The sequence below is a fragment of the Taudactylus pleione genome, unplaced genomic scaffold (assembly GCF_031769625.1).
Source record: "Taudactylus pleione unplaced genomic scaffold, aTauple2 ptg000374l, whole genome shotgun sequence".
Classification (NCBI taxonomy): Eukaryota; Metazoa; Chordata; class Amphibia; order Anura; family Myobatrachidae; genus Taudactylus; species Taudactylus pleione.
Genome location: NW_028284775.1, coordinates 3,098,756 through 3,124,288, shown reverse-complemented (window position 1 = coordinate 3,124,288; position 25,533 = coordinate 3,098,756). Strand labels below are relative to the sequence as shown.

The window sequence follows — 25,533 nt, the reverse complement described above, 5'->3', positions numbered from 1 at the left end:
TGGCAATGACAGTAATTTACATTTAATCTTAATGTAATGTTGGTTCCCAATAGTAGATTGTGACCCCTGAGAATTTAGTGGTAATATGTGCAGATAAGTGTTGTAGACTTTATATATTTAAATTAATGAAACTCAATTTTTCTTATTGAACTCCAAGGTTCTTTACTTTGTTAGATACACTCTAGTGGAGTGCATCTAACATTTGCTGTACTTTCACAGATTTAATAAACTTCATAGTGTATCTAAAGAAATGAAGCAGCCAGGTAGGGGATTCATACTGTAATATAATACCCATAATATATTTGACTGCAACTGCTTTCTAGCCATATACAGGCTTGGTCAGAGTGCAGGTTTTAGTGCTTGGAATGCTAATCAAAAGAATAACTGGGATTTAATAGATAAAACTGCACAACGCGCGTCTCCGAGCAGCTCTCCAGGCAGTAAGTAAATGTTAAATAACATGCTTGTACTACAGTGTATAACTTACAGTATTGCATGCATGTACATGTTAAGAGTATTTTTTTATGGAGTTTTTACGTTTTAAGTAAACATAGTTAACAAAACACATGTATACAATAATGCTTCTGCAGAACTCTGAGCAGGTATGAAAAAAAGGAATACAATAGGCCATAATGCGTAAATATACTGATGTTCACTTGTTTGAGTCAATGGGGTTGATTCTGAGTTGGACAGATCTCTGTGCATGGATGTGAATGGCGAGTTTTTGCATACACCTTTGTGTATGCCTGTCCTATCCTGAGTTGGACAGAAGTTGACTTTCCTTGAAATTAAGCATTTCCGGTTGGAACTGGGAGACGACAATGCGATTTCATGTAACCGCCCTCACTTGTGGGAGTTTATCATGAGCTATATGAGATTCTGAGTCGTCTGTAATGCTGGCCATACACGCTGCAATTATCGGGACGATCCGCCCGATATCGGCGGATCATCGCGCTAATTGTAGCGTGGGGGGGGGGGCGACCGAGGGTTAAATATTGCTCGGTCGGGCATGCTGGTAACTGTCGGCCGCATCGGGTAGTGTATGCCCAGCGCATCCGACAGACAGACATTTCCTGTGTTCCTTCCTACGGAAGGAACAGGGAAATGTCTCCTCCCCCGGGGGCGGAGCGCAGATGTCGGGCTATACACTGTGAGATTTCTCTCACAGTGTATGCCGCGGACATCTGCGGCTGGCAGCCGGCCAGATAAAATGTCTGTCGGTCTGACAGACATTTTATCTTGCCGTGTATGCCCAGCATAAGGGTAAGAGCAGCCTACTTCTGGCAGATCTCCTACACCTAGCATGGGGTTGGAGCAAGTGCTGATGCTAATGACGGCAGCTGTGGCAGTTAGTATAAAATCAATACGCTTTCTGCTGACAGATGCACGGACCCGCGCATTACTGAACAGATACTCCCATTAGCACAAGGTAGTAAATCAGACATCCATGGCTCCTGCACCTACAGCCACTTTGCCTGCCATTTACAATCAGCATCTATATTTGATACCATGGCTTTTCATAATTTCAAAGATTCTGAAACTGCATCACAAGAGGAAAAGACTGAATATTTGTACCTTTTCCATTGAGGTGGATTCGTCCATGTATGATTTCCAGGTCTTCCCATTGTCACTGTACTGAACACTGTAAGACTCCACGTACACCTCGCTTGTAAGAGATTTGGCTCCCTGGGTTGTGATTCCAGTGAGTTTCTTTGTTACAAGTAAATCAATTTGTAACCACTGCTGATTATTGTTTGACTATTAAGGAAATAGAAACGAGTATAAAACACTATTCATTTGTTAATACAATTTTTTCTACTTTGCTTGATTATTGTAACTACTGTAAGCGGTACATGTACCATTATCCATTAGCTCTGCCACCAGCAGTATCTCTATTTGTAATTCACACTGCAATAGTAAACTGATGTACAGAGACCTGTAGCTTCTCTAATGCTGCAACATCAGACATTGCCCCATCCCAGTCCAGCGACACACTGGCGTTACTGAGCAGCGCATTTTCCAGGGTTTAAATTGTGCCATTTACTAATCTCATTCGGTAAGTGACCTCAAATGTATTATTGAACTGTGCAGTATGCGTATTACTCTAATGTCAAGATTAATGAAGATTAAAATATAATTACTGTATAAAATAATTTTATTATTTCTTTTTTTTCCATGTTCACTATCTGACTTGCACGAACTTGTTCTCAACTCAAAAGATTTTAAACTGCACCTTTTTTTGTTTGTTGGTGCAAAATGTGTTTAACAATTCCTGAGTCCCTCTATTTGTAATGAAATTCATATGCTCAGTGAAAACAGGTGCAGTGAGCAGTTCCAGGACTTTTTCAGTTCACTAACCAGAGTCCTGCTCAGAGCATTGTAAGTTCAGGAAGAACATTGACCCCACCAATGTCTTATAGAGAACATTTCTAACCAATCATCAGTGTTAAACCAACTAGCGATTTATATTGCTTTTCTCCCTTCTACAAATGTTTAATATTTTCCAATACCTTTGCTTGCCAAGCATTAACGCTGCCAACTTTATTAAGACGTGCCAAAGACGGTAACCAGGACGATGAGTACCAGGTAGACTTGTATGAAGAAGCTGTTATTTGTGCATCTTTGATATTAGAATTCTCCATACCAAGTGGTGCAGAACAGCCTGTGAACAACAATTTTTTTACTTTAACAATTTATACCCAATTTAAAATTATATATCAAAGGTTATAACACAAGTTTAACTGTCAGGGTATAATTGGTGTCTGAAATCTGATTTGGGTGGTTGATTATTCTCAAAGCAAGCAAGTATGTAAGTGAGTGATATTATTGGGAGATGAAAGTGTTAACCTCTGCAATATATGAATGTTCTGCAATATCTCGTCTGGGTTAGAAATATTTATGGTGTTACAGGATGAACTTGCTTCTCTAAGAAGCAGATGTTGCTACATGTCCACGATTTAATATTATGATACAAGATGTCCTTGTACTTTTTTATTGCTAGATATTCTCCTTCAAAGAAATCACACTTGCTTTTGTTTAGTCTTCTCCTATAGCAGCCTCCCTTACCCAGAGAACTTCTACAACGTGCACAGTGTCCCAGGTCTTGTACACGTATCTACAGTATCTGACCAATATGGCTATACAAGATAGGAAACACAAGAAGGAAAGTTAATCCTTGTTCTCAGCACATGACATGGAAGACATAATAAAACCAGTGATCACCACAACAAACATTAAAGAGGACTAGGGGTGTATATATATATATATATATATATATATATATATATATACTAAAGGTAAATTTTGATCTATGTTTGGTCGATTTTATATTTCCGGGTCTAAATCACACATTTACTAACAGATGATTTTTTACATAATTGTTTTAAACAAAAATCATGTGTTAGCAAATGTGTGATTTAGGGGTATATTTACTGAAAGTCGATTTGGGTCGATTTTCGGTTGATGTTGGGTCTATGTTTGGTCGATTTTGTGTTTCAGGGCCCAAATTGCACATTTACTCAGAGATGATTTTTTGACATTGTTTAAAAAAAAGATGTAAAAAAATCATCTGTTAGTAAATGTGTGATTTAGACCCTGAAACACAAAATTGACAAAAAAACGACTTTTAGTAAATGTACCCCTAGGTCCTTTCAGGCTGTTTAGCAGGTGAAAGAAGTAGGGAAGTCAGCTCTGTCCACAGCTCACTGAAGGCTTTGATTTATGATGAGTGTTATAGTACTGACTGACAATTATTAAGTCCTGTAAACTCATTTAAGTTATACTTTTTAAACAAGTGAATGATAACTACAAGATACTTTTCTGAAGGTCACTGTTGCCTTACTCAAAGTTGTTTAGAATCCTTCTGTACAGTTTCAGAACCCAGTGAATACAATGCCTATTTATAGAACAGAGGAGAGTTACCTTAAAAACCAAATGGAGGTATCAGTGGACCTAATATTATTCCTACTTGTCTGACATGGCCATGTAGAGAATAATTTTAATGCCAAGAGCAGATTTCTGCATTCCTGTCAGGCCTGAGTAATGCAGTTAGCTATTTGAGGGATGCTTCCACTGGGTCCTATAGAGCAGTCATTTGGTAAGTGGCCTTATCTAAAACAAAACCTTCACCCAAATCTTCTTATAAGTGCAGTAACTCAACATTTGTAAGGCCAGGCAAAAGTCTTCCCAATGGAGGACCGCAATGGGGCAGCTGAGAGAACAGGGGTCATGGCAATGCAATCACGTGCCACATTAAACACACATATGTCAATGACAAATATAAATTACTCCTCAAACAACACACTAGTACTAATGTATAGCGGGTGGTGATGGTGAGAGTTCATGTGGAGTATACTGGAATTGTTACAAGAAAGGTGCAAACTAAAAGGTTTGGGAAGGAGATCTTATGCCATAGTGGAACATCTCACAAGGAGCTGAGATGTATCAAACTTTAAAGAAAGATATAAAGTACCAACCAATGAGGCAGTGCCTGTAAAGTGACTATTAGGAGCTGATTGCTTGGTACTTTATCCCTCTCCCAAACACTGTTCCAAAACTCGTTTATATGAAATTCTTTTTGAAGGCGTTTGCAGTCTTGTGTGATTTAATTCTGTCTCATTGCCAGAGGTTCTGTGGACTCAGCATCTTCAAAGCCATCGCAAAATAGTATCCTGAAAAGCTTTAACAGGTTTGAGGTCTCAGTGGACAATCCAATTAATATAAGGATTATCCATTCTGTATAAGACTGGATAATAATCATCCTCACTTTATCAAGCATCTTCTCTTGCTGGAGGAAGGGGGGGTTCCTTCCAAATCTAATGGAGCCTCTGATAAAATAAACCTTCAAAACAAATTCCACAGCTCATTTGAAAAAAATTATGCTTGAGACCTATGTAATCCGTCAGAGAGCTACACAGAGCCTGGTCCTACACTATACAGTCAGTTTGTAGTCTGTTTCAAAAGTCCACCATTAGGGTAAAATTAATAGGATGGTGAATTAGATAAACAGATAGGCAGCTGGATCCAGCAATTTCTTACAGATGTGGACAGATGCTGTATGGAATAACTAGTGTTATTCTAGTAGGCCATAATGGGCAGAAACCAAATGGATCTCAACACTTATGGAGCTCTTTGAAGAGGAGCCTTATAGATTACATTCAAAATAGAGTATGGGAAATAAAAATCAATATTTAATTATGTGAGTTCCACCATAACCCTTATGAAATTTTATGTTATTGGTCATGCTGTATGGAGGTGAAATAGGTATAAATATTTTTTCCCAATATTTGCGAAGTATTTCCGGTGACCCAGTTTTTTTTTCTGAATTATATTGTATGTTAGATTTGTAGTGCAGTCATGAAGCATTCCTGAAAAATGATTGTTGGTAACTTCAAAGTAATATTTTTTTAGGTGGGAGCTTTTTGTTTCACTGGAGATAAAGGTCATTCATGTAGGTAATCAGTTTATGTATATATTGTATTTGTGAACAGATGAGTTTTGCATGCACTAGCAGTAACTGCTCCTGCTTTACATGGACTGAACTAAGGGCCTGATTCAGATGTAGACACAATGCCGATATTTACGCAGATAGAGCGTTTGTTAGACATTGTGCATGTATGTAAGTCTCACTGCGCTTGTGCAGAGATTGAATTGCGATTACGTTCACACAGAGGATTAATTCGCAAGGTGAGTGACAGGTAGTGGGCGTTTGGGGGAGGTATCGGGGGGGGGGTGGTTAGAAAAACGCAGGGGTGGCGGACCATTTGAACGCTGTTTTCTGGGCATGTATAAATTAGTCACTGCACTGATAATCACTGCACGAAAGCCGTCTACGTGTCTGGACACCCGCTATGTCTGCGGCAGCTTAGACTTAGTCAGAAGTCTATTGGCTGCCTGATTTGTGTTTCATATTTTCAATGTTTTCAGTTTTGTGCATGAGTGGCGGATGTTAGATGCTTTCAGTGGGTATCTGTAGGCACTAAATCGCGAGTGAGTCATTAGTCTATTTTCGCAATTGTGATCTGTGAGAAATTGCATAGGACTCTGCATAGCCCGCAAAGCCATCATCACCCACTGTAGGGATGTGAGTCAGGTTTGCATAGGACTCTGCATAGCCCGCAAAGCCATCATCACCCACTGTAGTGTTGTGTGTCAGGCTTGCATAGGACTCTGCATAGCCCGCAAAGCAATTATCACCCACTGTAGGGATGTGTGTCTGGTTTGCATAGGACTCTGCATAGCGTGCAAAGCCATTATCACCCACTGTAGGGATGTGTGTCTGGTTTGCATAGGACTCTGCATAGCCCGCAAAGCCATTATCACCCACTGTAGGGTTGTGTGTCCGGTCTGCATAGGACTCTGCATAGCCCGCAAAGCCATTATCACCCACTCTAGGGATGTGTGTCGGGTTTGCATAGGACTCTGCATAGCCCGCAAAGCCATTATCACCCATTGTAGGGATGTGTGTCCAGTTTGCATAGGACTCTGCATAGCCCGCAAAGCCATTATCACCCACTGTAGGGTTGTGTGTCCGGTTTGCATAGGACTCTGCATAGCCCGCAAAGCCATTATCACCCATTGTAGGGATGTGTGTCCGGTTTTTATAGGACTCTGCATAGCCCGCAAAGCCATTATCACCCACTGTAGGGATGTGTGTCGGGTTTGCATAGGACTCTGCATAGCCCGCAAAGACATTATCACCCATTGTAGGGATGTGTGTCCGGTTTTCATAGGACTCTTCATAGCCCGCAAAGCCATTATCACCCACTGTAGGGATGTGTGTCGGGTTTGCATAGGACTCTGCAAAGCCCGCAAAGCCATCATCACCCACTGTAGGGATGTGTGTCGGCTTTGCATAGGACTCTGCATAGCCCGCAAAGCCATTATCACCCATTGTAGGGATGTGTGTCCGGTTTGCATAGGACTCTGCATAGCCTGCAAAGCCATTATCACCCATTGTAGGGATGTGTGTCGGGTTTGCATAGGACTCTGCATAGCCCGCAAAGCCATTATTACCCATTGTAGGGATGTGTGTCCGGTTTGCGTAGGACTCTGCATTGGTTGTAGTTGCATATGCTTGGTTTCAGTCCATGCACGGAGGGCTTGTGTTCAACTCTACATGTGGGAAGCTGATATTTCCAGAGTCTAGTGTATATTGTAATTGTCACATTTATTATTCTTACTTAAATTCTTGAGTTTTAAAAAAGTTTTTGGTGCACTAAATATATATATACTTTTATGAAAGCAAAGAAAAATCATTCCACTAAAATAACAATTTATTCTTCTCTTTCACTTCTATACTGTAATACATTTGACATTTGATTTTTATCAATGCCATTTATACCACAAGAGACTTTACCTAGTATTTCACATCCAAGCAGCTCCATACGAAGGGCCGGCTTATTGTAGTACTTTGTGGGAAGTACTCTAATGTACCGTGCAGCAATTGGAGGGTCAATCAGATTTTCTTTTATACTACTTGAGTCAGAATTGGCATCAAAGAGCTGTAAAGAACAAAATAACATGTTAGGGCTGCTTTATTAAACAGAGGTTATGGGATCCCTACTAACATATTATGCACTATAAGATTTATGTTCTTAGCGCTTTCAGGTGTGCTCTTATTCTGGATGGGTGTATCCATCCTCCTCTACCCATTCTCCTATTGCACTTTCTTTTCCATTTCTTTCTCTCTGTCTGCCCCACCCCTTAGCCTCCCTTCTGCTGTTTGTCATTTTGGAGTGATTAATGAAACATAACTTAAGGTTCCTATACATCTGCAACGGATCACCACAATGTAGCGATGGGATTGGAAATGTTGATCCGCCGCTCGGAAATGCCGACTGGCGGCCATCGATGTTCCGCGATCCATCGCAGGATCAGTGTAATTCAACATGTTGAATTTCACCGATCTGCTAATCACGATAATTTTTTATCGTGATCGGCATATCTGTGAAATCTAACATGTTGGATTTCAGCAATCCTGCAATGCCGGGTTGCAGGATCGCAGCATCACGGCAATCCGTCACTGATGTATGGGGGCATTTAGATATGATAAGATCTGAAGTTGTAACTGAATATTTAGTATATTGTATTGCAAAGCATGAAATAAACATATTGGGGCATATCAATCTCTTTGGCTAATTGTTAGCTCTGATTAAATTCAATCAGGTACTTTCCCACATTTTACGCGTAATCTGTGGGTTACCACGCGTTGCACAAAGGTTTATCATGCGGGGAAAATGCAGAGTGATTGAATAGCTCCGGGAGTGTAACCCGGACCTTTCCCCCACATGGCAAATCCCGCGCCTAGTTAGATATGCCCCTTAGCGGTGTATGTACAGTCATGAACACTGCAGTCCTTTAAAAGCCAGCAGCTGACTCTGACTTCTGGTTTTTCATATGATTATAACTTGCTGAACATCGTGGGAAATGTATTTACAGTTCAGTAACAACTATTACCACAGATTCAGATGAAGGTCAGCCATCTTTATACTGCAGAACTTGACATGGTAGTACAGGGGTAGATTTATATCTATATCCTGCTAATAGAAAGCAAAAAGGGGGTGCTCCATAGTGCATTTAAAAAATGTTTAATCATCAGTAAACATCAGTATAGAACTGCAACCCCTCAGGTCAGAGGTTCCCAAACACAGTTCTCAAGGCACCCAACAGTTCACGTATATATCCATGATTGAGCACAGGTGGTTAAATCAGATTGACAGCTCATAAATATGGTACAGATGTGTCCACATACAGTGGGGCAAAAAAGTATTTGGACAGCCACCGATTGTGCAAGTTGTTGCACTTTAAAAGATGAGAGAGGTCTGTAATTTCCATCATAGGTACACTTCAACTGTGAGAGACAGAATCAGAACAAAAAATTCCGGAAATCATATTGTATGATTTTTAAACAATTTATTTTTAAATTCTTGTGGAAAATAATTATTTGGACACATACCAACCAGCAAGAATTCTGGCTTTCACAGACCTGTTACTTCTTCTTTAGGAAGCTCATCTATCCTCCACTCGTTACCTGTATTAATGGCACCTGTTTGAACTGTTTAACTGTATAAAAGACACCTGTCCACACCCTCAAACAGTCAGACTGCAACCTCTCCTAAGGACACCAGGGACAAAATTGTAGACCTGCACAAGGCTGGGATGAGCTACTTGACAATAGGCAAGCAGCTTGGTGAGAAGTGATAACTGTTGGCGCAATTATTAAAAAATGGAAGAAATACAAGATCACTGACAATCTCCCTCGGCCAGGGGCTCCATGCAAGATCTCACCTCGTGGGGTATCAATGATCTTGAGAACGGTGAGGGATCAGCCTAGAACTACACGGGGGGACCTGGTCAATGACCTCAAGAGAGCTGGGACCACAGTCACAAAGGTTACCATTAGTAACATACTTCGTCGCCATGGATCCAAATCCTGCAACGCCCGAAAGGTTCCCCTGCTTAAGCCAGCACATGTCCAGGCCCATCTAAAGCTTGCCCGTGACCATTTGGATGATCTAGAGGAGGATTGGGAGAATGTCATGTGGTTAGATGAGACCAAAAGAGAACTCTTTGGTATAAACTCCACACGCCGTGTTTGGAGGGAGAAGAATGATGAGTGGCATCCCAAAAACACCATACCCACTGTGAAGCATGGGGGTGAAAACATCATGCTTTGGGGATGCTTTTCTGCAAAGGGGACAGGACGACTGATCCGTATTATGGAGAGGATGAATGGGGCCATGTATCATGACATTTTGGGAAAAACCTCCTTCCCTCAGTAAGAGCATTGAAGATGCAACATGGCTAGGTCTTCCAGCATGACAATGACCCCAAACACACCGCCCGGGCAACTAAGGATTGGCTCCGTTAGAAGCATTTCAAGGTCCTGGATTGGCCTAGCCAGTCTCCAGACCTCAACCCAATAGAAAATCTGTGGAGGGAGTTGAAAGCCCGGCGACAGCCCCAAAACATGACACATCTATAGAAGATCTGCATTGAAGAGTGGGCCAAAATACCTGCTGCAGTGTGTGCAAACCTGGTCAAGAACTACAGGAAATGTTTGACCTCTGTAATTGCCAACCGAGGTTACTTTACAAAGTATTGAGTTAAAATTTTTGATTGTCCAAATATTTTTTTTCAGAAAGAATATACAAATAAATTGTTTAAAAATCATACAATGTGATTTCTGGATTTTTTTGTTCTGATTCTGTCTCTCACAGTTGAAGTGTACCTATGATGGAAATTACAGACCTCTCTCATCTTTTAAAGTGCAACAACTTGCACAATCGGTGGCTGTCCAAATACTTTTTTGCCCCACTGTACATCACACTTCCTTGCAGGTTAAATAGCCTTTCTAGTCGTGCCATGCAGTGACTTGACTCGGTAGCACCGAGCGTCTTTTCATGCGACTTTTCACCTTCAAATGTGTCTTATTTGCAAAGCAAATTCTATGTGCAACTGTGGCTGTATCTGCATGCGAAATGCTACACTACAGTGTTACAGCCGCTGACACTGTAACCTAGTATTTCACATGCAGATACACCCGCAGTCGCACACAGAAAATAGGCATGCTGCATATCATTTTAATCAGCAGAAGCTGATTGTGCACCGTATTTGCATCACTTTGCGAATAAGACACATTTGAAGGTAAAAATTTGAACGAAAAGACACTCGGCGCTACCGAGTTGCACAACGCTCACGTGTTTAACGCAACTTGTAACGCTTGGAGGTAAGAAGTATGTGGACACATCTGTACTTCTATCCTCTTTAATGGTATCCAAATCAGAACGTTAGTCAATCACAGCAGATCATAAGCAGTGGTGGTTCACTGAAGTCCCGGGAAGTGACGGCTCCTCAAAGGATTGTAAATACGGTGAGCTAACAAACCTGGAAGATGGCCTTCTATATCCACACTCACCAATACGTTTCAAAGCAATTGCCTGTTTTTCAAGGTGGACTTGCTGTTAACATCTGTTGCAGCTGAAGTTCAGTAACATGCACACAATAAGTGATTGAAAGTAAGGGTGTTTAAGATGTTTTTAGAAAAGGGTTATTAAAAAAGTATTCATACTACACGTAATCGTTATGTAATGCCGGTGGCTGTTTAGCCGCCGGATCAAATACCGACAGCGGCAGGCCGGTGGGTCGAAATCCCGACAGGTAAAGGTAAGTATCCTAACCCTCCCCTCTCCCCCCCAACCCTTCTTTAGGGGTGCCTAACCCTAACCTTCCCCCTTAGTGCCTAGCCCTAAGTGTATAAACCTAACTCCCTCTCCCTGCACCCTAAACCTAACCCTCCCGGGGGGGTGCATAACCCTAACCCCCCCTAGTGGTGCTTAACCCTAAACCCCCTTACCCTACCCTAATCCTATCCCTCCCGGGGGGTGCCTAACCCTAAATCCCCCTGGGGTCCCTAAACCTAACCCTCCCCTCCCCCCGCGGCTAGACACTAAGACACCCGGCATACCTTCGTTCGGTATGCCGGGTGTCGGGATTCCGTAGTCAGGCTAATGTTAAGCGTCAGCATTTCTACGCCTTTCTTAAGTCCAATGTCGGGATGTAAGTGTCGGGATATCGGCAGGCGGCATAACGCTCGCCGGTATCCTAACTACATCCCATACTACACATTGTATGGTCTTGGTCCATTTTTGTTGGGTGCTTTTGGTGTAAGGATTTACTTGCAGGAGTAAATCCTATCCTTGAAAAATTTAGGTGTAGACGTTTGAGATTAGTAGTGTAATATATACAGATCCATTCTGTATGTATTACCATGCAATGAGCTTCCAACGGAGGCCAACACGGCGGAGGCACAGCCTAAACATCATCAACATAAGCAATTTCACAGGAAAAATGTAATGGACGCACATTATGGGCCTCATTCAGAGGCGGTCGGAGGATGCAAGTGGTCGCTCAGAAACTGGGCGGCCACTTGCATCCTGATCGCCCGCCTCTGTTGCGGTCGTTAGGCTGTTAACACCCACAGCTCTAACGACCGCTCAGGAATGGTCGCGATGGTCAGATACCATCGCGACCATCGGGGCTTACGACGAGACCCTAGGGTAGGGTCTCACTTGTCGTAAGCCCCGGAGAGCTTCTGGCTCTGTCAGAGCCGGAAGCTCTCCACTGACATCACTAGTGATGTCAGTGGGGCCTCCCCCAAACGGCAGGCGTTCCCATGGGAACGCCTCCGTTTGGGCTGCCACCCCAACGGGCCGCCTTCCAAACGGGGCGAGCTGTCAATCAACATCGACAGCTCGCCCCCTTTGGAAAGAGACCCGCTACGACCGGCGCTGTCGGTCGTAGCGGATCTCACGCATGCGCACGAGGGAGCCGGCGCCCTCGTGCGCATGCCCACTGGCAAAACATTGAGGCGGCCGTGCGGTCGTAGACCATACGGCCGCCTCCGAATAAGGTCCTATATGCTCAAATATCCAAATTTTAAGACTTACTACACTATAAGCGCCCCAGTGTTTTTATTGTTTTTTATTTGCTGCACGTCTGAGGTGGCAGAGGAGCAGCAACTCTTTATCAAGAGAAACTTAATACATTAATGTCTGTTTCTGAAGTGTTTATATGTATGTAAGCATATGTGATAGTTATACATACGATAAAACACAGTTAATAGAGAGCAGTAAAGGAATTGTATTCCTTAGTCTAAACTGGTTATAATTTATAAAAAAAAATGGTTATAATTTATAAATAGTTATTAAATGGTCATTAGGATATTTGCTGTGTTATTATACCCTCAGTGTGGATTAGCACATTTTTTTATAGTCTCCATCAATGACAAAACAAAAGAAGAAAAATTAAACAATAATATACTATATAACACTCTGGAGTTAACAATTTAATATATAATCTTTTTCCAAGAAATATATGATTTTGAATAGTTGGTTTTTTTTCTGTGATTTTACCATGGCGTTATTATTTGCTCTAAAGAAAACTTGAAATAAATCTCAATGAAAAGGTTTTGAGATTGCTGTTGAAATTAACTCTTTATCAAGTTTAAACATACATGTAAAAAATATACAGTATTTATGTTTCCCCTAGTAAATGGCACTTTAATTGTTGTACTTTTTCTAATAAAAATGTGTATTTACTCTTAGTTAAGATATAATTTCATACCTTATGTGCAGCAGTGCTGTTTCCTTTAAATGTAGACCACTTTTTCCTATCTTTACTATATATAACGATAAACTCTGTGATGTAATATTGGCTGAAATATTTATTGGCTCCCTGAGTTTTTATTCCAGAGATTAAAAATGTTTTCTGCAAATCCACCTGAAAAATATACAAGAACAGCAATTTAGATTTTAGCAAATTGGTAACTTAAGGCCTGATTCAGAGACAGATGCAAAGCTGATGTTTTCGCAAATGGCCGATGTTTTTTTTTTTACTGTGCACTGCAAATTATTAATTATTATTTTCAGGGCAATTTTTCAGTCGGAACACACCAGAACGCCGGTCCTGAAGGTCTATTGAAAAATGAAGTAATCAGGAATGACGTACTGGAGTCGCCTGTCAGCCGTTAGCAATTATAGCCTCCATCCGACTGCCTTATGGGCGGGCATGAGGATGTGGGAGGATCACACCGTGGCCTCAAACAAGCTTACATTTCAGCTTCCAGGCAGGGTTGTGGCGTGAATGGGCCCGCCAGCACTGATGGGGAGTTGGGTACAGTGCTTGCACATTGATGCATTGTGCCCTGGCCCTCACCTTTATCCCCAGGATGGCAGGCAGGGGTGTGCTCATTCAGGGGGCAGGAAGCCAAAGGCCCCCGGGCTGGACCCATTTCAGATCATTGGGCCAGCCCTGGCCACTATTATACATTGGCTGCACGCTACCTATTGCCGTAATGTGGCAGCGTGCGGCCATATTATGTTGCCTAGCAGCACAGCACGCCGACAGCTGCGGCCCCTACCACTATTTCCCTTCTGCTGAGCAGCCAGTGACTCCTCCTCTACTCACTCCCATTAATAGGACTGAATATCACATGCACGGAAGTCAATGTGGGTGATTCCTTCCAAGTTCCAGCTGGCTGCCCTGCATATACTATACTGTTGGGGAACGCGGAGTACAGGAGGAGGTGTGACCAATCATCCACATCTGCTCCAAGCCACACATGGTTCCAAATGACCTGACCTGACCCATTCCTCCCCAGCCCTCACCTGACTCTTTCATCCCCTTCATGCTAGTCTGTCTAAAAATAGTCTGTCTGCTTCTCCATGACCCCCCCCCTCCGAGTGGGCCTGTCGTTGTCACCCATTGTCTCTCTCCCTTTGTTTTAACCCTTTATCACTAATTTTGTATGTGTACTTGTATCCATCTGACCCTGCCCATGTGTGCCACTGCCCCTCCCGATGTGTGCCACTACCCTAACCATGTGTGCCCTACCCCAATTATGTATGCCTTGCCCCTGCCATGTGTGCCACTTCCCCTACTAATGTGTGCCTCTGCACCTATCCATGTGTGCCTCTGCCCCTACCCATGTGTGCCTCTTCCCTGGGCAGCTTTTCTTCTTTGCCTTCTTTGCCTATCTGACCTGGGCAGCTTTTCTTCTTTGCCTTGCTGTGGGCAGAGTTTATCACTGCTAAGCATGTATCGTAAGTGAAAAAGAAAAAGGTGCCCATTGCACCTTGTTTGAATTTAGCCACTGAACATACTTTAGGTGGAGTCCCATGTCTCTGTTCCCCCTTTTGCCTATGAGTTTGTCCGTTCCCTTCTGTCTCCCCTCTTTGTCTAAAATATTGTATATCCCTTCTGTCTCCCTATCTGGTACTATTGCTACCCCTCTGTATGTGTCTGTATTTTGAGTTTCTTTTCTCTCCATCTTTCTGTTTCCCTGAACCTCTATACTCCACCATCTTCTACGATTTACCCCCAGTTTGACTTTTCCACTGTATACTCACAACCCAATTTTCCTCTTGCCCTGCACCTTTACCCATCTATCTCCTATACCCTCTTCACCCCTTAACATCCACCTCCTCTTCTGAAGTTCCTGGAGAGCTGCTGGCTGCCTTAAATAAGCATTACGGCTGAACCTGAGGCTGGCAGATAAGAACAATATTCTGATTTAAATATTTTTTTGGAGACAGACAAATGGGGTTACAAGACACTACAGGTCAGGGATTCCTCATTGAAGATGTTTGCACTTGCATATGCATCTTACTTTTTTTAACCATTAGATTTTTATTGTTTCAAAATTATAAGGGTAGGATCTGGGACAGAAATAAAAAAAGGAAAAGGGTACATGGGGACAGAAATAAATAAATAGGTAAATTATTTGCTTATAAGATAACAAATATAACATGGTAATATTAAAACAGTCCAGAACAAACAGCTGATCTTGTCAATCAGTATATAACTATAATACTTCGATCTAGCAATCACTATTAGCATACATCTAAACTGAAGAAATATGAAGAAATATGAACTACTAGCTAAATTCTTCCGAATGGTCAAGGTAATAAAAAGGACCAGATTAGACAAGACAACGCTCCCTATAGAATCTATTGGTCTACTTAAATTCGGTTATTTATCCTCAACTTAATATATGGATCTCAGGGTTTGAATTTTGAGGTCCAGTAATCAGATCAGTTCGACCACTGAATCAGAGGATTTGATGATGATAAGGAGTAATTTACTCCAGCTGTTTCAAACTCACAGTGGATTTGAACTTTTTTCTCTATATCTTCCAAAGTGGGGATTATAGGAGATCTCCAGAATTGGGCTAACATTATTTTAGTGACTATAAGGATGTGTCCCATTAAATAACGGACATTGGAAGTCATGTCTACTTTGTATATATGAAAGATAGCTATGACAGGGTGTGGAGAGATAGTAATCATTAACATTTTTGAAATTAGGATAAACACCCTTTTCCATAGCGTAATGATAAAGGGGCAAGCCCAAAATATGTGGAGTAAAGAGCCCACATGGCCACAATTCCGCCAACATAAATTGGAGTGGGAAGGGGAGATAATATGCATTAATTTAGGCATGAAGTATTGTCGGTGAAGTAATCGATAATATTGTTCCATATGCGATATACATTTTGATACCTTATGACTAGTTTTAAATATTAGACGGCAGTCCTCTTCAGAGAAGATACAAGAGAGGTCTGCTTCCCATTTCAAAATCGTTACAGATTTGTTAAATTCTGTGGGGGTAATTAATTGAGAGTACCACCATGTAATACCTCCTTTGCTATTAGTTTTATTTAGTTGATTAACTAAAAGTTTAGGGAGATCATGGATGATGTGTGGGGGTGGAGTTATACTTTGTAGCCAATGTCTAATTCATAAATATTTATAAAACTCTCTAAAAGAGGTGTTAAATTGTGCATTAATTTGGGTAAATGGCTGTAGAGTGCCTGATGATGTAATTTCTTTAAGGGAAAATACACCCTGAGATCTCCAAGTCTCAAAACTTAAATTAGGTATTAGAGCAGCCAATCCCTCCAGTGTAAAACCGGTGGAGGGAAGGCTAACTTCAGATATCACATTAACCATTTCTAACCAGGCTTTCCTGGTTGTGGATATCGCCATTAATTTTTCAATCCACGGAATCTTAACATGAGATGGTATCCACAGACAGTCCGTAAGTGGGAAGGGAAAAACCATATCCCATTCTAACTGGACCCATGGCATCAATTTCCCTTTTGAGAACCAAGGGTTCAATTGTGCTAATAAAGACCCTATTTGGTACCAATGTAAATCCGGGAGTCCCAGACCCCCTTCCATCTTAGGTAGGGACAGTGTTTTCCTTGCCTGCCTAGGTTTCTTACCTTTCCAAATATAGGAAGTAAAGAGTTTTTGGATCTTAATAAGGACATATTGTGGGACTAATATGGGCAAAGTTCGAAAAAAATACAATAACTTTGGTAATACAACCATCCTTAAAGCAGAAAGTCTGCTCATCCATGATATATGGGACATCATCCAATCATTGAGTAATAACGACAATTGTCGAATCAATGGTAGGTAATTAGCTGCTATTAAACTATTGGTAGTAGCTGTTAAGTGTATTCCCAAATATTTAATAGAATGGTCTTGCCAAGCATAAGTATAAATCGCTTTAAGGGGTGCCAAGAAGCGTTGTGGGAAGTTAATAGGGAGTGCCTCCATTTTGGAACAGTTCAACTTATAGTATGAGACCTCATAGAATTCTCCTAACAAACTATGTAGAGCTGCTAAGGAATTAGTCGGATCTGTGAGTGTCAGCAGAATGTCGTCGGCAAACAGGCTAATTTTGTACATTTTACCAAAAAGTATGGGGCCTGTGATGTTATGGTCCTTTCTAATGGCTTCTGCAATTGTCACTGGAGCATTTTCTAACTTACCTATAAGCATAAGGTATCAGCCTTCCTTATCATTTATTTGTTTATCCAAGATAAAATTGCATGTATTAGACAATAAAATCGCCACTCCTGCTTTTTTACAAGGGCTGCTGGAGGTATAGCAAATAGGGTATTTCAAGTTAGAGAATTGAGGGGGGGCAGATTGTTGGAAATGGGTTTCATGAATAGCGATGATATGAGCTTTGCATTTAGCAAAATATCTCAGTGCGAGTCTTCTTTTATTGGGAGAGTTGAGTCCCTTAACGTTAATAGATAGAATCTTAATCATTTGGAAATAGTATAACATTGCTTAGCATTAGTTGTTCTGAACCTAATTGTACTGAAGGTAAGAACTGTTTATCGGATATGTATAGTACCTGAAAACTTTTTAAATTGGTGAAATGAAAAAAAAAATGAAAAAAGGCATAATAATAATAGTAAATAGTATCTAAAAGGGACTATCAGGGACCACCTTCTTAGGTGATACATTGGGGTAGGTGACCAAAAGAACATTTAACCCCTGTCGCCCGGGGTCAGAATACACTGCTTTAAACTTGAGTATTCTTTGTAGAGAATAAGAAACATATATAACGACCTATAACTATCGTATAAAGAGAAAAGACCGAAAAAAAAATCTCAAACGTATATATATATATAGGTACACACCCAGTAATCCAGATTGTGAAATAAACACTACAATAACATGATGTTCAGTTCTGCGACCTAAACAGAAAAGGCAGTTCTAAAAGGTAAGTCGATACTTTACTACCTCTATGCTAACTAATCACACTAAATATATAGGTTCACAGAGAAAGAACATCTTATAACTAGATAATCAGTTAAATCTAATAACACTAGGTGTGTACATTGTTGTGAGAAAGGATAGGGTACATCTGAGAACAGTTAAGACCATTGCTGGTTTATATGAAGGTTGATTGGAATTTTCTGCGAGATGTCCTCTAAATTCCAAGACACAAGAAGCTGGATACCGGCCGCTGGATCTGAAATTACCGTGGTAGAGCCATTTCTATTGATTATCAGTTTAGTGGGGAAACCCGATCTATAATTGATGGATGCTTTTGTAGGGCTCTGGTCACTGGCAGAAATGATCTTCTTGTTGCTAGCTGAGAGGTCACCAAAAATTAGGATTTTACCCAGAATGGTAGCATCTGCTGACCTTGCTGCACGAAGGATCGCCTCTTTAGTATGGAAATAGTGCAATCGCATCAAAACATCCCTAGGAGCATCTGTAGGAGCATTACAGGCTTTAGGCAGTCTATGCACACGGTCCAGCAGAAAGTCTGAGATCTGTGTAGTCGGTAGAAGTTTCGTAAATATTCCCGTAACATGTTCTGTCAACTCTGAATTCGTCTTTGTCTTCTGAATTCCACCGAGCTTGAGATTCTTTCGCTTAGCCTTATCTTCCAGGTCTGCGTTCTTGATCCTCAGAGATGTGACCTCTGACTGTAGCTCTTCGTGGAGAGTGATCAGTTCATTATGTGATTTCACTAATTCTTCCAACTTGTTCTCTAGATGATCTGTGCGTGACCCCAACTCGTCAACCGAATGTTGGCAGGATTGCAGAGCTGCTTTAAATTCGGAAGTAATATCGTCTTTAAAGGAAGCCAAGATCATCCTCATAGAGCCCATTATAAGTGGGGCATCACCTGCAACTTCCAGCTGTCTGGAGGTAGTTTGTGGGAGGCCGTCAGATGGAGCACTTAATGCAGACAGGTGTTTATTGCTTTTATTATTAGACAGGCCTGCTTTATCGATTTGTGAAGAAGGAGACGCCTTAAAGAAAGATACTGGTGGAACAGTCGATGAAGACTTTGGGCGTTTGGGCGCCATTATTGAAGAACTGGGGACATGCAGTTATATATTAGATATCAGATACAAGTGCCTGTACTGTAACTCAATATTATAGACGGGCGACGGAGGGTTAAATTGGGATTAGTGAAGATGAGCCAGCATTTCGTAGCAGCAGTGGTATTTATTACTTGGAAGGTGGCCTATCAGCGTCATAGACACGGCTCTGGCAATATTGGTTCAGCTATTGGCAGTGCGCCAATGTTCCTGGGCAATTGAGGGCCTCTACTTCACAAGATGCCGGTGAAGCTGGAGACTGACAGTGATGTCTAGCAATGTATAGCTGCAAGGAGAGGTCAGATACTAATAATAAGTGGGAGTCCTGATCAGAGGCAAGTCCTCCTATTGTGTAGCTACCAGCAGTATTCAGGGAGAAATGATGCGGGGCTGGGGAGACCAGGGAGAGGTATCGCTGCCAATATCCTCCACCGCACTGCTGGTTAGGAGCTTTAGTAAAGCAGCAGGGAAGAGAGAGAGGAGCTAAGATGGCGGCCTCCCGCTATCGAGTGCTCCAATTCGGGCCTTACCCGGGGACTACAGGGGGCTGGGGCTACCTGGACTAACCAGCCCGAATGTGTGCTCTGGCACAAAGGGTGCAGCAGAGATGTGCAGCAATCTCCAGCAGTGATCGCGGCCACTCTGATTCGCGCACCGCACTCGTGACCGGGGCTGCTGAATACGACACCAGCCTCAATCCCCCGGCGGCAGCGTTCAACCCCCGGCATGAAGGTAAGATGTCAGCGGTGACAGGCGGTTCTCTCTGCAGCCCTCTGTGAAATGCGGCTGGCAGGCTGCAACCGAAACCGCGGCTTGTGGATGCAGGGGGGGCCTCAAAGTTTGTGGGTCTCCAGATCTGTCCCTGGAATAGCGACGGCCACTCTAGACAGGATCGCTATATCCACAGGGTCTGGAGGTATAGTTCAGGGGGTTTCAATACCCTATTATAACATATAACAGGGGGTTATAGGAATGGGTGAGCGGAGTTCCCAGAAAATGGTTGCACTCTGCCCTATAGTCAGGCCATGCCCCTGCATCCTACTTTTGCTTCAGTCGTGTCAAATATCCCTTCTCATTGCGCCAGTTCCCATGCGCCCCGGCCATGCCGAGTGTCTTTCTCGCTCAAAATGAGCATCTTATTAGCATAAATATAACAACTGGAAGTGACAAAACGACATTTATAGCTTTCACTGGACAGTTTGATGTCGGACTGAGTGAATCTGTGTAAAAAGGGATCCAATGCAAGCTGCTGCAGCTTTTCCTCCATTTTTCATAAATTGGCGACTTTGTAAAGCCAACATCTTTGCCACTGAAGTCGCAGTCTAGCATCTATACTACACAGTGAGTGGCTTTTCTCTGCATCTGTGATGCGACTAAGGCACAAAATTAATGAAAAATGTGGTACGCTGCTCCTTTTGGAGCATCTTAGTCGTGCCAGGTGTCTCACTTCATATGACGTACGGACAACCAGTAAGTGAGGACACATCTGTGGAATCAGAGTTATTGAAGGGCAAAAAGACCTTTTACCACAATGTGACTTGCTTTGTTTAACCCAATACACCAAAGTTTAATCTATTATCGATGGCGATAACAGATTTAAAAAGTCTTTATAATTTGTGTAAAGCATTTTTATTTGATAAAGGATTTTAAATAAATATGATCTATTTTTAAACTTTTTTTTTACACTTTAATGCAAATGAAATCTAAAATCTGCCAAGCTGGCTTACCATATGCACACTCCTGCCAAGCTGGCTTACCATATGCACACTCCTGCCAAGCTGGCTTACCATATGCACGCACCTGCCAAGCTGGCTTACCATATGCACACTCCTGCCAAGCTGGCTTACCATATGCACACACCTGCCAAGCTGGCTTACCATATGTACACTCCTGCCAAGCTGGCTTACCATATGCACACATCTGCTAAGACTGGCTTACCATATGCACACTCCTGCCAAGTTGGTTTACCATATGCACACTCCTGCCAAGCTGGCTTACCATATGCACACTCCTGCCATGCTGGTTTACCATATGCACACTCCTGCCAAGCTGGCTTACCATATGCACACTCCTGCCAAGCTGGCTTACCATATGCACACTCCTGCCAACCTGGCTTACCATATGCACACATCTGCTAAAACTGGCTTACCATATGCACACTCCTGCCAAGATGGCTTACCATATGCACACTCCTGCTAAGCTGTCTTACCATATGCACACTCCTGCCAAGATGGCTTACCATATGCACACTCTTGCCAACCTGGCTTACCATATGCACACTCCTGCCAAGATGGCTTACCATATGCACACTCCTGCCAAGATGGCTTACCATATGCACACATCTGCCAAGCTGGCTTACCATATGCACACATCTGCCAAGCTTGCTTACCATATGCACACTCTTGCCAAGATGGCTTACCATATGCACACTCCTGCCAAGATGGCTTACCATATGCACACTCCTGCCAAGCTTGCTTACCATATGCATACTCTTGCCAACCTGGCTTACCATATGCACACATCTGCTAAGACTGGCTTACCATATGCACTCACCTGCCAAGCTGGATTACCATATGCACACTCCTGCCAAGCTGGATTACCATATGCACACTCCTGCCAAGATGGCTTACCATATGCACACTCCTGCCAAGCTGGCTTACCATATGCACACGCCTGCCAAGCAGGATTACCATATGCACACTCCTGCCACGATGGCTTACCATATGCGCACTCCTGCCAAGCTGGCTTACCATATGCACACTCCTGCCAAGCTGGCTTACCATAAGCACACTCCTGCCAACCTGGTTTACCATATGCACACATCTGCTAAGACTGGCTTACCATATGCACACTCCTGCCAAGATGGCTTACCATATGCACACTCCTGCTAAGCTGTCTTACCATATGCACACTCCTGCCAAGATGGCTTACCATATGCACACTCTTGCCAACCTGGCTTACCATATGCACACTCCTGCCAAGATGGCTTACCATATGCACACTCCTGCCAAGATGGCTTACCATATGCACACATCTGCCAAGCTGGCTTACCATATGCACACATCTGCCAAGCTTGCTTACCATATGCACACTCTTGCCAAGATGGCTTACCATATGCACACTCCTGCCAAGATGGCTTACCATATGCACACTCCTGCCAAGCTTGCTTACCATATGCATACTCTTGCCAACCTGGCTTACCATATGCACACATCTGCTAAGACTGGCTTACCATATGCACTCACCTGCCAAGCTGGATTACCATATGCACACTCCTGCCAAGCTGGATTACCATATGCACACTCCTGCCAAGATGGCTTACCATATGCACACTCCTGCCAAGCTGGCTTACCATATGCACACGCCTGCCAAGCAGGATTACCATATGCACACTCCTGCCACGATGGCTTACCATATGCGCACTCCTGCCAAGCTGGCTTACCATATGCACACTCCTGCCAAGCTGGCTTACCATAAGCACACTCCTGCCAACCTGGTTTACCATATGCACACATCTGCTAAGACTGGCTTACCATATGCACACTCCTGCCAAGCTGGCTTACCATATGAACACATCTGCTAGGACTGGCTTGATGAAGTGGTGAATTAATACCTACCACTCCTGGCAAGCAATTTTTAATTGCAGTTACTTTTTAATACATTGAGATACCTTAAAATGTCAGGAGATTACATAGCATGTTTACTTTGTATAGCAGTACAAGCTTCCACTGTACAGTATGTGGGTGGACTTTGCTGCCCTGAACAGCTCCAGAGATGCTACAGAGGAAAAGGAGACTTCAAACTGAAAGGTAGGTGAGTCAATAACACTTTAGTTTTATCAGTGACCTTGGCTCTTCAGTTTTGTGTAACTACAAAGCACAGCAGAGGACAAACTGGAACTTGAATTTTCATATAGCTGGAGATCCATAGGTTACCCTGTTATACAGTCAACCACATAATACACATGCAACTATCGTCAAAGAGAGTTGGCCACTGCCCTTGCACTATGGGCCAGTGCAGTGGACTGGCCACCCAGGCTAAAACTTACCAGCCAGCCCCTGATGGCGGGACAGCGACATTGTGGGCTAGTGTCAGGCACAATGACACAGTGGGTGTGGCGGTGTGCCTCGGCGTGGCTGGCACCGCAGGTGTATGGATGGGCGGGGCAGAGTGCAAGGTGGACAGGATTCCGTCGGTAAAGTGGCTGTCCAGTGTCACTTCTGTCGCTGCGACATGTGCCTTCCCTTTCCGGTGGAACAGAGATAGTAAGAAGAGAACCAGGAGCACCTACAGCAGATGGGAGGATTGGCAGGGTGCTCTCACTATGGGTGCTGTTTGCTACTCTCTCTCTGCCTCTGTGTATGCAGTGCAAGACACACAGTCTCACCTGGCAGACTGGAGCGGGCACACTGCATACTTCCCCCTATTACTCCACTGCTGGTATTGTCATATTATTGACTACAGTGAAGACACAATATTTCTGTACCAGTGTAAGTATTGTAGTGTATCAGATGCTGATACATCAGTCATTTCATAAATAATAAGTCAGAGGAGGCCAGAACATGGTGCAGGCGTGCCCATCATTGTGTATTTTATACGGACATGCACTCACGGTTGCTGCTATTTCCTATGTGGTTAAAGGATCTCTGTGACGTATACACCATGTGACCGCTGCAGGAGGCTGGACCGCTCCTGTGTTACCATCCACGTGGGCATAGAGGGGGAATAGATATCTGTGGCGAGCGCAGCGAGCCCGTGAGGGGACACTTTTGGTCCCCGTTAGCATCCCCGCCCCTCCCCCTTTCAGGCCGGGTCACGTGGGTGCTTCGTCACAGGTCCATCAGCGCTGTATACCAATAAGTCACATTTGGGCAGCCCACCTCAATCTCTTCGCCGGGCACCTCCGCTGATAACAGTGCGATGCGTGGCACCCAACTGCTCTGAAAGGACGGTTCGGTCTAGACTATGCAGCGCTGATGGACCTGTGACATCACACCCATGTGACCCGGCCTGAAAGGGGGAGGGGCGGGGAAGCTAACGTGGGACCAAAAGTGTCCACTCACGGGCTTGCTGCGCTCGCCACAAATATTTATTCCCCCTCTATGCCCACGTGGATGGTAACACAGGAGCGGTCCAGGCTGCTGCAGCGGTCACGTGGTGGATACGTCACAGAGGTCCTTTAGCCACATAGGAAATAGCAGCAACCCTGAAGGGACAGAAGCCGGAAGCCTCCCTCCTTCACATGACTCTGCCAAGGCTCCCACAGTTTCTTTGGTGAAATTTGTGGGGAGCTGTTGGGGTGGGTAAGGGAGCGGCGCGCTGTGCAGTTAGTAGGGTGGCGTCGGTGACTTGATGTGTCCTGGGCTGTGACTGTCAGAACCTGGCTGCACCCCATGACAGCAGCAGGCCAGCTGTATCCAGTAGCAGCAGGTTCCGGCTAGTGGCACTCCCAGTGAGTGACTGACAGTGACAGGTCAGCTCTTACTACACTCCAGGTGCTACTAGTGTGCAGAAATAAGGGGTCCCAGGAGACTGTGATTGTGCATTTGTTTGCTAGTGACTTTTTTTTATATATAGGCAGTTTGAGGGTGGGGCACCGATGCTCTCACTCGCACAGGGCACCAAAATGTCTAGTGACGGCACTGCATTTGGGCTTTTGTATGTGCTGCGGTAAATGATGTGTAGTAGAATACACGTCTCTCAGTGACAATCATCAGTAGTGTAAGCACCATGTAGGTTACAGGTAGCATTGTCATTGGCTCACTACTTGCAGTACTAGACCTGTCTTGTGGGAGCCTGGGCTCAGCATATAGAGTTCCTGTAATCCTATTGTGCACTTTACCACATTATTTTGTCCCATACATTGTATATGAGTCCTTTGTGCTGGTTTGTATGCTTGGTGATATCAGGTACACATTCCTGTGTTAGTTGCGCCCTTGGGATGTTAATATCATGTATAATTTGTTTAAGGACATCACCATGCCTCATGACAACCTATTGTTGTGACAATTTCAAATAATTTTTAGTGCAATAGCAATTTTCATTGGTTACTATGAAACATTAAGAAGATTGACCTACTCACTTTTTGTTGTTCATAAAATCTGAGCTGCAGTATTTGGTGACACACGTATACGTCATCTCTTATTTGTAATAATTAGAAGATTACCATCATGCTGGGTGATGTCTTCAAATATTTTTTATGTGGATTTGGCTTTTTGAATGTACTTTATGAGGGTCTAGCTATTTAACATGTATTTTTACTGGATCTGGCTATTTTAATGTATTTATGTGGATCTGGCTTTTTCAAAGTATTATAGCAGGAACTGGCT

At 43.2% G+C, this 25,533-nt stretch overlaps 1 protein-coding gene across 1 annotated transcript in view; it reads right to left on the bottom strand.

Annotated features, from left to right (window-relative positions):
- The window catches only part of F5 (coagulation factor V), a 143,758-nt gene that overhangs the window by 1,109 nt on the left and 117,116 nt on the right, over window positions 1-25,533 (bottom strand). The window contains exons 22-25 of the mRNA XM_088444919.1: window positions 13,126-13,281; window positions 7,358-7,502; window positions 2,511-2,662; window positions 1,576-1,758 (exon numbers count right to left, since the gene is read on the bottom strand). Of these exons, the coding sequence (XP_088301045.1) occupies window positions 1,576-1,758; window positions 2,511-2,662; window positions 7,358-7,502; window positions 13,126-13,281 (636 nt within the window). The remainder of the gene's footprint in view (window positions 1-1,575; window positions 1,759-2,510; window positions 2,663-7,357; window positions 7,503-13,125; window positions 13,282-25,533) is intronic.